Raw genomic sequence first — 13,216 nt, forward strand, 5'->3', positions numbered from 1 at the left:
ACAGAATTCGCAATTCTCTAATTCCCTTTCGTTCCTGTTGTTATTTCTTGAATAACCTTTCTTCGTTTTACTTACCTGAGTAACTAAACTAACATCCCTTAAAAGACTGCGAAGAAACACCAAGAAAAAATACCAGGTAAAATTGTATTCATCGAATTTATTTGCGATTTGCTTTTTTCCTGATTGATCATATATAATATGCAGTTCAAATTGTTAGCATTTTGAGTAAAATACTAACAAATCACTCGCCTGACGGCTCGTTATTTACATGCTTTTCTCGTGTTCTCCCAACATTTCCGCGTGGGTTATTACCTGGGTCGAGCCCTATGTATGAATCCTTAAGATAATTTACATTGCAGTAATTACAGCTTTAGACCTATAAATCCCATGTATGCTTACAGCATTTCTCACTTGAGTGTCGAAAAGTAATTGGCTTAGAACACTCGCGCCACTTATTTATCCAATCAGAGGTAAAACCAGACCTAATCCTGATTCGCTCGCACACCGCGTTTTGCCCGCGCTTATTTACTTCGAGTATTCATTGGTTCATTGTCTGTTGTCTGTTGTCCTTTGTGACTGGCTAAAATAATTACTTTGGTTTTGGTTTTATGACACTCAATCGATAAATGCTCTAAATCAGGTACTAGGAATAATTTCAATCCCCTTTTACAAGCCGCGCGAGGGATTTTGACAACAATGGGTATGCCAATCAGATTCGAAGAGCATCAATAGAACGCGCAAGTAGCGTGATTTTGGTATCTCGTGAGATAGTTGCCACAAACTAGGTGAGCTCCCCAGATGGCTGGCTATTCATACGGTGCTAGGGTTAAATCATAAAATTAACGCAGCAAGCACTCACGTCTTCCTTGGAGAAATAACTTTACGCCTAGGTCCCACGTGAACTCGCCCATTTCAGGAAAAAATAACAAGAAGTGGTAGATGGAAACTGCAGCATCTTTAGGATTCCTTGCGATGTAAATGTACTTGCAAGTCGTGGTGTCGTCTTTGCCTTTGGGAATCACCTCATAAGGCAGATGTGTGGACAACAGACGGGGCCTGGGGAGAAGCTCGATGACGGGCTTAGAGTCTGGTGACGACTCAGGATTTTCAGGTTCACGCTTGCGCAGTACAGGATGATTTTCGAACCAGAATACTCGACTTCCAATATTTTCTTCGCTGATAGCGCCGTCGTTGTGAATCTGCCATAACAGCTCTCGCATACAGGTCGTTCCTGCCAATGAGAAACAGGTTTGATGTTTCACCGTCTTGATCACGAAAGGTGCACCACAAAAAGAGCTTATCGAAGGAATATCGAAACCATTACCTCATACTAGACCATGCTCAGCTTAATTTTGCAACCCTATTCTAGACTAGGTACCAAAACCCCTACCCTATCTCAGACTAGCTATTTTCCATGCAGAAACTTGTCACTGTCGTAGTCCTCCGGGAGGGGGGGGGGGTACTTCCTTATATGGGCTATATAGGTATGTGCGGCCCCAAAGGGTATGGTTTTTCAGCAATTTTAGTCATAAATATTGTATCGATTTTAGTTAATTTTAGCCATTTTGGTCATAAATAGGGTATGGCTTTTGCACTCTAACCTTGATATGGGTATTTTATATAGAAGAAGATATTTTTTCGCTATTATTGAAAATAAAATTAACAAATGCCCTTCACCAATTATGTTTACGGTAATTTAACATTGGTCTGAACTAGAGAACTAATTGTAACGGAGGTCTGAAACAGGATTTTGATTTAAGGGTCAGGTCATAAATAGGGTAGGGAATATCGCAGATTTTAGTCATAAATAGGGTAAGGGTTTTGGGAAGCGGGCCGCACACCCCCGCGCAATTTTTCTGGGAGTACCCCACCCCCACCCCCCGGGCGTAGTCCAACGTACGCTAACTAAACCACTACAAAGCCACTTCTGAGTTTCAATATCCTATTGCCGGAACTCTGGGTATAGAACCCCGTTTTAGACTAAAGGATTCATACACTGGCCACTAGCTTTTGCGATAAATTTTATCCTATTCTTGATCAAAACTGTCTCATTTCTATACCCTGTCTCACAATTGGTATCTACTGAATGAGTACACCAAGCGCGGGTAAAACTTTGGTTCCGCACGGAAATGTCGATTTAGGCCCCGTGCACAAAACGGAGGTTTGACTCTGAAAACGCGTCAAATGTTTTCCGTCCACACCAGTGGCGGATCCCGACCTTGAGCTGGGAGGGGGGGGGGGGGCTTGATTTGCTTGCCCATCAAGCTTTTATTTGTTCTCTGAGTTTTTTTTGTTTTTCACCAAAAATAAGGGGGGTGGGCCCTCCGCCCTCCCCCCCCCCCTAGATCCGCCACTGCACACTATGCCGGAGGAATTTAAAAAAGCAAAAACCACCAGTCATTTTGGATTTGTTTTTAATGAAAACTGGGGCAGGGAAATCACATTATTGTGACGCCATTGTTTTTGAAAACCAATCAGATTGTGGCGAGTGTCAAGAATAAGATTGCGACAGTAGAATATCCCCCTCCCCCAGCCCCCCACCCCAAGAAAAAGAAAGGAATTGAGCCCGAAAAAAAAAAATCCTGCAAAGGCAGTGGACTTGAAAAAAAAAATCCTGCAAGCTGAAAAAGTCCACCTTCCCCCCTGCCTGTCACTTTTCTAATGGTCCGTCCCTTATACAAAGAAATCTGTTGTTTCTTGGATGGTTTTGATCTGGCGCCTTTGTCATGTCAGTCATGTGTCTCAGGATGACATGACTGACATTTTAATGAAATGTCCCACCTTAACTTACTGTGAAACAGGATATATGAAATTTCTGGGTTTGTACAAGTGGCATGTATACTTCGCTGAAGTCAGTTCTATCCAGGTCTTCACACAATCTACCTATGTTATTATCATTGCTTGTGCGTATTTTCTTTGTCTCACATTTAGTTTTAGTCCGCTACAACCACCAAGAGTGTCCAATAAATCCAGCAGTTTTTCAAGCGAGGATACCTCCTTGTAAAAAACTGTAGTGTCGTCCGCGTATTGGGAAAGTTTTTCTACTCCTAAAACAAGTAGTAACCCTGATAAGAGAAAATCTTGTCTGACACCACGATGTAATTCAAACCAATTTGATGCATAATCATTATTAATTGCGCAGCTAGTGATATGTGTACAAAATTTTAATTCAAGCCTGAATTCATGACCAAACTGAAAGGTGTCTGGCGTTTGAAGAAGAAAGTCACATTCGAAGCTGTCAAAAGCTTTTTCAAAGTCAATAAAACCAGCAATGCCCCCTAAATTTTCCTGAGCTGTGAAAGTGTAAGATGTCCGATATAAGTCGGATATTTTCGCCTATAAACCGACTCTCCATATAGCCAGTTTGGGCATCATTTATAATTTAGGGTAACACCTTAAAGCTAGAGCTTTTGTAGCGATCTTATAATCTAAGTTTAGCAAGGAGATCGGTCGCCAATTTTTAAGGAGCGATAAATCTATCTTTATCTTTCTTCGGAATAAGCCTTATAATCCAGAGGAAGCTGTAGAACTCAGCCGGTTGAACCATCCGTTCCGGGGGACTTATTTTTCCCAAAGTTCTATAGCGCCTCTTTACAGTCTTTCACTCTTTCTTTTATATCTTTTGTTACTTATAATTGATTTAGTTTTTTTTTCTTAATTAAGCCTTCTTAAGTATTAATTTTATAGGATGAAAAAAAAAATAAGTGTCGATGTTGCCGTCCTATTTTTCAATTGCTTCCACCGATTTGATTTTTAGAACAAATCCTAACATACATGCATGCACGACCGAAATGTTTCTGGTGTACTCATTTAGAGGAATTCAAATATTAGGTTTAAAGTTGCTAATTTTGCTATGATGATTTTTAACCACGTGCTGGTTAAGAGAAAAGGGACACAGGCTTGTATTGTATATCTAAATTCGGGATTAAACGCAAAAGCGGAAAGCTCCCCAGAGAAAACGAATGAACTCTTGCAGTACAAGTATTTTATAGCTATATGTTATTGTTTTTGGGTGTTGACTAGCCTGCGAACAGGCTTCCGGTGAGCCCGAACGAAGCTTCGCTCATTCTTCTGTTTTGCGCTGGCCGAATTTGTTTTCCCTCACCGGGAGCTTGTTCGTAGGTTAGGTCTTGACGCAATTACAAGAAACTGGAGGGCAAAAACCATGAGCGGATTCATCACCCTAAAATGTAAACAAGCTTCTTCTCATTCGCATGTCTACTAAAGGCATGTCTGTGAGACAATAACAAACTAACTTTTCAGGCAAAAATGCCAAGAATACATGTAAATGCATTAAACAACCGTTTCCTACAACATATGATTAAAGCTAAGTAACAGGTTTGCACAGTGTATGCTTCGTTCTTTAGCACAATCCGATACGCGCAAAAATTCATCAGAGTAACTCAGTCAATCCTTCTGCAACGCCAGTAGTGTTCAAAAACTTGACGTTTTCAAAATGCCGCTTCTTCAAGTTAAAGATTCACGTGTATGAGCCCCGACGTGAACTAATCATGATAGCTAACTTATTGTTACGATCACAGCTAGGCAAATTCCACAGCGCCAAAGTGTAAATGCTGCTTTTTTTCAAATTTACGTTTAGAGCATACCAAATCTCAGGCTCTCTTGGGATATTAATTATCTAAATTGTTTACATCTATCTGGACGAATACAAATACCTTTAATGGGAATGTTAACACACGTTACCAAAGCTACGCAATCTTTACAACTCATAGAATAAGAGTTATATAATCGCTAACAGCCAAAGACAGATTCCAAGGTAAAATATGCCAAATATGGAGTGTTACGTAATCCTCACAATAACTCACGGACTTAAGGGTTTCACTTGCCATATGGGGCAATATAGCTTATACAGCTTGGTGCGCGTTCAAGCAGTGGTCTTCTCGCTAAAAACCGCCTTCGACAAGGTAAGTAACGTTCCCAGACTATCAGGCAAGTATTTTCCTCGTTTACGTTTTATCTTGAAGGCTCTTTAACCACTATTGTGTGCTAGGTATACTGGCTAGTCATGTCGTCTCGCAGGTACTGTCATTTTAGGTAATTCGTTCAGGATTTTCTTCATCTTGCCTCAGTGCACTGCGAGCTATATAATTATCATAGCCAAGAGCTCATTACGGGCTGTCACAGCATTCAACCATTCGTTGTTTTTGTTAGTATCTTACACAAATCTAACATCTAAGGTTACTCTACTGACAAATCATGATTAGAAGTACATTGAGAGTAAACCTGAAATAACCGGTCATCACGGCCTTATTTCTGCTAGGCATAATGGTGCAAGAATTTCTTTGAGATTCTTGGTTCTACGGTATGAGCAGGAGAGATAGATCTAGCTAGGGAAATATACCTAATTTCTGAAAGCAATGAACCAGCCAGCGCTTTCTGAAAATGTTTCTACACTAAGTATGCGCCCATTTTCAACAGTTCTTTTGCCATTTCCATGACAAACGTAATAAGCCAGGAGTTAAGGACGTTCGCCCTAATTCCTGTGCATCCTTACTGCGCACGAAAATTCACGCGCCACGTCAAGCATCGAGCGCGCGCGCTAAGTACTAAAATGAACAATGATAGAGCAGATGGCCATTGCTATAGCTTTGCTTGGATTTAACGATCTTGGACGTTCGGTGACCCCTACTTTTCTTTCCAGAAGCAGATTTTATTTACAATTATATACACATCGTCCAAAAATGAACAAAAAATCAATGTCGAAAGTTAAGACAATCGATGTCCACTTTAAACTAATATTGAGTATTTTTAAAGCCCATTTGTTTTTGTAGTTTGTGGAAGCTGGAAGAACTTCACCAGCCAGAAGTTTTTCTTTAAAAAAGAAAACGACTCGTTCCGCGATGCATCGTTGTCCTCCGTGTATGCAATCAGGGAGTTTCGAAAAATGGGCTTGCTTTTCCGTTAAACAAATGGTACAAATTACACAGGGAATATAACTGCTTTACTGCATTGTATTTTAATGCGTGTTTGAAAAGTCTTGTCAACAACTCAGTCGTGCTTGTATTTCATCAGAGGTTCCAAACACCTCGAAATAATAAAAGCACTTGGCCTTTCATCAGTTTCTCCTTGTTTGAGACCTCTGAATAAAATACTCGCACTCGTTGCTGATATATTACGTCAACTGACCAAACCTTCGGGATAGTTTTGTGATTTAAGGTAACGCTTCTGCTCTAGGTCTATTCATAGAGGAATTCATACAGTATCGCCTCCCTCGAATAAACCCCCCTCGGAGAGACGCCGCATCCATGTCGAGTAATACAAATTCTGAGTGAACCAGACACAAATCCTTTTGAATGTACCAGTTGTGATATCGAGGCATATCCGACATTACAGCTTTTGGACCGGGATCGCGAAGAGGACAGTGACATTCAAATTGAGTGAAATTCATTCCATCACATGCATCGCAATCGCACGTCATTTGCTATTGTTTGTAAGAAATGAATTGGATTTTAAATTAACGCCGTATTCGAATCGCGAAAAAGTTAATAAATGGCTCGGCGTTTTGTCGAATAAATACGGTACACATACGAGTTAAAAAGACCGAAAACTGAACTTGTCGTATTTACTATAAAAGGACGTTTTTGTAATTTAAAACTTGAGGAAAAAAAAAACCTTTCGGTATTCCGATCTTCATCAGTTACAGAGTCACAAAGTGTATAGAAGACTTTTAAACTCTATTCAAAATAGAGTTTAAGCACGTGCAAAATTCATAAGCAATAAAAGTTAATCGGAGTTTCATGTTCGCTAAGCGAAGTTTCGCAATTCCTTAGTGTGAATACAAGTTAATCGAGGTATCATGTTCGCTAAGCTATTACTTATTGTTTTAGGGCTCTGCTTTGGGATCACGTCATGGTACCAACCTATATGACAATTCACAGGCCCTTAATTAGGAACCTGTTGTGTCTCGGTAACTGCAACTTGAACCATTTTTGCTGGGTTGTTCTCGCTGTAGATCATTAAAGTTTGGCAATTGTTTGGTCAGTATTTTAGATACCAAAATTAAATCAATTTAGGGATTTGGGATTTATACGAGAAGATTCCTTGCGTGAGACCACAGTGTATGCTACCTAGATAAACCAAAAGCGAAAGTCGATCGCAGATTTCAAAATTTTATTTCCCATTATGACTACTTACGTAGATTAAAAGGTGCGTTCGGGTTTTGGTAGGTTTGGTATGTTAAAAAAAAAAAATTCTAGGGAAAGCATTTTGTGCCTGAGCTGTTAGGTAGGCGTGAAATTGATCTTCCTTCAGCAGGGACGAAAACAAAAGAATTGATCGCGAAGCAAGTGCATACGAGAGGGTTTGTTCTTGTTTATGCAGGTATTGTGTAATATTATACATAAGTCTATGTTTTATACCCAGTCCGTAGTCCGTGGTCTGCAGTCCGCAGTCCGCAGTCAGCAGTCCGCAGTCCACAGTGCATATTTTATACTGACCGTGTAAATCGACACCAACCATGTTTGTTCCGTCGGTTTGCGAGACCACGTGCTTTTAGTACCAAAACTGGGACAATTATTTTGTTTACGAACACGGCTTTGAATCGCCTTGGCATTGGGGTAACAACAAAAGGGCATTTTCACTTCCGAAACAATGAAACGGAGGACATGTTCGTGTACCAAAGCAACCATGTGGGAGTTGAACTCATATCCTATGTAAACACTTTCGTTGGGTTTACGTTACATAGTTTGCGCACAGAAATCAATCTCGGCCAGCGAAGTGAAACTCATTTCTTCCTTTGATTTATTCAGCAGAAAGCAGCATTGGTTTCGGTCGAAGAGAAGAGGGTACACCCAGCCAAACTACAGCCTTCTGTTCGTACGAGAAGTCGTACACATTTCGTGAAGACATGTCTGCAAGGTTTTTAAATGCCATTACCTCTGACTTCGAACTTAAATAAACAACTTATCCGCTACAGTCTTCAATAAGCTTCCTCGAAAAGTCGTACACATTTCGTGAAGACATGTCTACAACGTTTTCAAATGCCATTAACACTGACTTCTAACTTTAAATACACTTCAGTATCGCTACAGTGTACAGTAAGCTTCCTCGACACTTGAAACCGGTCCACAATATTGCGCAACACTCGAAAGAAAGCACATGCACGAACATGGATATGACATCATTCGCCCCTGAAGAATTTGTTTTGAGGGGGGCAGGGGGGCAAATTGGTGTCCCCGGATAGATAGATAGATAGATAGATAGATAGATAGATAGATAGATAGATAGGTGGATAGATAGATAGATTCACAGATCTCGAATTTTTATGCATTACGCGATTAGAACTGCGTTCTGTCGAACGCAATAATCTCTTTCCTTTTTGCCTATCCAGACTTGGATGTTGGAAAAATGGAAGAATATATCACTTATCTACGAAAATGTATTTGTACAAATAATACTTTGTTGCTTGATAATGCTGACGGTTATATAGATACTTATTCGGCTATGTTTGAGATTTGGAAGGTGCTGCTTAATTCCAGGGGATCGTTACTGAGGTGGATCCTTTGGGAATCGGGTTACTACATTACCATACCAGGATCTCTTACGGGACAATCAAAAATCCAACTTTTTAACGTTTACATTGACATTCTAGGATCACACATTCTCAGGTCCCCTCCAAGCCATACTGATGATGATAATGACAATGTGACAACAATAAAAAATCATCATCATCATCTTCTTCATCATCATCATCAGCAGCAGCAGGACCACCACCATCATTTTTATTATTATAGAAGTAATAAAAGAAAATTATTGTTACAATGAACCATCAGAAAGACCCTCCACCTCTCAACACAGAATTGTCGTACCTGAAGATCCCATATATTTCTAACCGACAAACGACTCAACTACAGTATCACTAGCATTTTCCGAAAAGAGGGTATACCAGAACGTGTCACGCACAAGTCATTCACCCTCAGACGAGCTCTCTGCCCTATCACCAGCACCAAATTGTGCTTAGAATTTCCCATAAATACCCGCTACCGTTCTTTCAGGAAAATGAATTTATTTAGTTGTTAGGGAAAAGGGAAGTGATGATTTTTTGCCATTTTTTAATGGCCCTGCATCATCCCTTTGTTCATTGTTAAGTCAAAGGGACCATTGCCTTCTAAATCGCTTTTCATTTTGTTCCATCGTTAGTTTCAACGCCGGGAACAAGAAATTCTCAATAGGATGATTCCTATCAGGTACGTTACATAGTTCTTTGCGCCTGTTACCTGCAGAAGTCTAGAAACGCTTTTTTAGTTTTGTTTGTATCAGTCAGTCAATCAGTTACTAGCTCTACTTGGGCCGCACTCGAAAAGTTTCTGAACAAAGGAGTCTGACCTCGGGCTAGCCAGGAGCTAATTAACCTCTTCTAGGCGTTCAGTTAGTTGGGGCGCAGCGCGAGAAACGGCGCGCGAAAAAATGAAAAAAGCGATGCGCGCTTTTTTTAGTTTTTTTCCCGCACTGTTTTTCGCGCTGTGCCCCAACTAACTGAACGTCTGGAAGGGGCTAGAAACTAACCAGTAAAAGTGCTGCATCACATAAACCATGGTACGAGAGAAGGTGCGTGTGTCGCGTACCCAATGCAGCACAAACACAAGGTGTCGTGTACTGGAGTTCGAGAAGTGTCAAACGCGCAGTGTAGAGCAATCGAGCCAATGAGATCTATTAGGATTAACTCTCCCAACTAGTGTACACATGCGGTAAATAGTACAGGCTAAAAAAATAAGAGATCAAAAAAAAAATGCTAAGAATTGCGAGAGAAGCAAAATCAAAGGCTGGGCAAAAATTAAATGGTAAGTTGTTACTCAGTCTGTTCCTGTCTCAAGAGACTTCAAAAAAAGCCACAACGTTAACTTGTGTTATTAAGCTGCAATAGGCAGCTATCTCTATTGATCTGGTAAACCCTGACTAATTTTAAATACCAAGAGAAGATTGCCCTAACAAGGAAAAAAATAGTGAAATCCTTAGCCACTAACAAACCTGAAAAGCTATGCACATGATTGAAATTGCAAGTAGTATTACAAGACAATCAGTAAAGAATGGGATGTAACTGAAAATCGAAAGGAAGTTAATAGAATGAAATTAAAGAAGGTGTAATCTCCTATATGAATTATCTAAACAAAACAGCTCCTTAATGTCCCTTTTTTAAAGTTCATCAAAGCGTTCCCAGCTATGGCAACGTTAAGGGGCCATAGTTATGTTCCACAATTGAGCAAAGATCACCACAGATGTGTATACAAAACAAGTGGGCTGCTGTGCTCTATTCAGTGCAGTTTCAGTCATTAATCTTTACATTTCCCGAAATACTCTTGTGTCCACTCTGAACAGCCCCAAAAATGCACGGGTGCAAGTTGCCACTAGGCTTTTATAGATTATAGCATAATTTGAGAAAACTAGCATAATTTCTCCCATTTTTCAAAACGTGGCACTGCTACCATAATTCGCATATTTTGAGAATTATCGGAACATTTTTGGGTTTTGACAGGTACGTTGATTCCCAAATCCCAATTATAGGCTGACATTGTTTGATGTTTTAACGGTGTTTGCAGTTTACTGAGCCCTGAAATGGATGCCTGGGACTATGTTGTACGCGAGGAGGAAGTCCCATGGCAAACTATGTCGGTCCCAATACCTCTCATAGGTATTGGGACCGACAAAACAAGAGCAGTGCTGCTGGCATAATATGCTACTAATATTAACACAATCTATAAGAGCCTAGTCGTTGCCACTCTTTCTAAGAACCGTTTGGGCTATAATCTCCTCGTTTGCCTTGTTTAACACCCACAGCAAGTCGTTATGCTCCCGATAAAAACATTTACACTCGTTTTCAGCACTGCAAAATTAGTTGTTTATAAGTTGCTTATATTTCTTTACATCTTTTATTAGTGAACTGAGGGAGATGATCGAAAAAGCAAGACAAGGTATCCTTCCATTCTGGGTAACTAAAAGAATATCACAGCAGGGTATAACTGAACAGGAGCAAAACAAAATAAACAGCGGTTACAAACATTACCAATAGACGAAGCATGGTCCAAAAAAGCTTAATATTAACTTGACATTACGTACGTATGCTACAACATACATCTTCAGAAGCGATGGCCGGTTATAATTGAAGATGTATGTTGTACCATACTAAACGTCAAGATAATATTAAGCTTTTTTAGACCATGCGTCGAGTATTGGTAATGTTTGTAACTGCTGTATGTTTTGTTTTCCAGTTCTGAAATTGAAATGGTCGAAGAACAAGAACATCTATAATTTAACAGGTGACAGAATCGAAGTTTGCCAAAGCCTGCATGTCGAACGACCTCCTATATGAAGTAATGCTGTGCGTAAATTATTGCACTGGGTTAGCATTGTGTTAGGACTCGCCTGGTTACAAATTACAAGAGGTAAAAAGACTCTCTGGGATCCTCTGGTTTCAGTCACGGTCACTATGATGTATTGGGCTTTATTTTGTAATCTATTTATACAGTCTTAACTGTTACTGACTAAACACCGTCATGTAAAGGGCTTTATTTTGAAATCTTCTTATACAGTCTTAACCGCCACTGACTAAATTTTGAACTAGGATCCGATAGGTATTTATAAACCTGACGGCATTAAGATGACTATGACGTGAACCTGTTAGGAAATAACCTAATACACAGCCTGACAGCCCAAGCTCTGAGTTGAATTAACTACAAATTTGCTTTGATGGGTGGTTTGCCTATTTTCCGTGCTGTTTCGTTTAAGCAGCTTGAGTTCCTGAATACCCCTAAGCTTAATTTTATATTGTTAATTGCACAAATTTTTCTATTTTTGGCGGAAAAGGAACCCCTCCCGTAAGGTTATTTTTCTATTAAGGCGCAGTTAAATAAATTTATATTAAGTAGGAAGCCCTTAGCTTTCTCTACCACATAACATAATATCTGGGGGCATGACGTTACGTGACATCATATAACGTAAAAGAGATTCGCCAAAAATACGGCGGATTTTTTGAGGCCCAATGGAGAGACTGCATTCATCGAGCCGTTTGGGAATGAACTTTTGAAACTCGCTGCTCAAGGGATTGAGACTCGCTGTGCCTCTCGAGACGCTTTATTTGGCATAAACAGCGTAGTTCGCGTGTAACCAATGATTTAGGATTCAGGGTCCCTGACACTCTTAAAAATAGAAATAGCGGCAATTGTTCCCTAGTGAAATGGGGCACCATTGTCAAAGAACCACTGGTTAATATGAACTTTCCCGTAAATATTGGAAGATTTCGAGTTTTGATGAGAAGTTGGACTTTGATGGAGCGAGGCGGATGCCTTGTTATAGGGTAGACCGTTAATAAAACTAGAACTGTACTGTTTCAATAGTCCACTGAGGCTTAGTCACAGAAGGACTTTTCTGTTGTTCTTCTTACTCGAACTAACACTTAATGAGAAATGTATAGATCATTCTTCTCCTATCATTTTAAGTTTTAGACTTTAGACTAAAGCATATTGACCTGTCGTCCTTGACAGCTTGTAGAAATTGAGGATACAAAGAGGTAAGGCAGTTTTTTTTTTTTTACTTGATAATCTGGGCGCAAAAATATCTTTAGCTGAGCATTGGTTACCCTTTCTGGTTAGCGTCCCGTTTCTTTGACGTAGAATTCAGCCTACCAACATCGATAACTTATCCGCACGTGACAAGTTGAGAGTGAAAATTCAATTTGCTAAAGACCAGACGAACTTTTCCAAATTCGAACTTTCAGCGGCATTTCTTGGTAAAAGTCAATAAAAGCGGTTTTCTAAGTCACTATGGCTGCTGCAGACGATACAACCGGATAACTGTTGCCTTCTTTTGCGAACTTACAGAATTCTCTATGACACCATTTTAGTGCAAATATTTGTGACCCGCATTATACCTCTAAAACGACAAAATAATTTTTGGTAACAGGTATTTTCGTGTTAAGTGTAAAATGTTGTTCAAGGTAAAAGCAATTCCCAGTTTTTACCAAAAAAAATGCCTTTTGACACGTTTATGCACTATCTTTTTTTCAAATTTTCATCTATTCTATCACAGGCTGGGATTCTGAGATTTGTATTTTTTTTTCCAGAGAAATCGCGCAAAAAGAAAAAGAGACTGAAACCATAAATGCTGAGTGAGTATAAAAAGAATCTGCTTATGAAATGTGTAAATTCCTAGATTCTGTTATCATAAACAAGCTACTATGCTGCGGTCGTAGTACAGCTTCCTA

General features: G+C 39.7%; 2 protein-coding genes across 2 annotated transcripts in view; one reads left to right on the forward strand and one right to left on the reverse strand.

The window, feature by feature from the left end:
* Positions 1 to 839: 839 nt before the first annotated feature.
* LOC145503445 (sulfotransferase 1B1-like) lies at positions 840 to 1,220 on the reverse strand. Its single transcript, XM_081482905.1, has one exon. The coding sequence runs from the start codon at positions 1,218 to 1,220 to the stop codon at positions 840 to 842; it is 381 nt and encodes a 126-aa protein (XP_081339031.1).
* A 3,651-nt stretch (positions 1,221 to 4,871) lies between these two features.
* The window catches only part of LOC145502267 (uncharacterized), a 12,619-nt gene continuing 4,274 nt past the window's right edge, over positions 4,872 to 13,216 (forward strand). Inside the window, exons 1-5 of the mRNA XM_081481525.1 lie at positions 4,872 to 4,925; positions 9,160 to 9,206; positions 10,894 to 10,928; positions 12,505 to 12,523; positions 13,076 to 13,120. Of these exons, the coding sequence (XP_081337651.1) occupies positions 9,193 to 9,206; positions 10,894 to 10,928; positions 12,505 to 12,523; positions 13,076 to 13,120 (113 nt within the window). The 5' untranslated portion in view covers positions 4,872 to 4,925; positions 9,160 to 9,192. The remainder of the gene's footprint in view (positions 4,926 to 9,159; positions 9,207 to 10,893; positions 10,929 to 12,504; positions 12,524 to 13,075; positions 13,121 to 13,216) is intronic.

Source organism: Orbicella franksi, chromosome 11 (assembly GCF_964199315.1).
Source record: "Orbicella franksi chromosome 11, jaOrbFran1.1, whole genome shotgun sequence".
In the NCBI taxonomy this organism is placed as follows: Eukaryota; Metazoa; Cnidaria; class Anthozoa; order Scleractinia; family Merulinidae; genus Orbicella; species Orbicella franksi.

Excerpts from the sequence above, each read along its gene's own strand:
- LOC145503445 (XM_081482905.1), bottom strand. The coding sequence starts at position 1,220 with ATGCGAGAGCTGTTATGGCAGATTCACAACGACGGCGCTATCAGCGAA.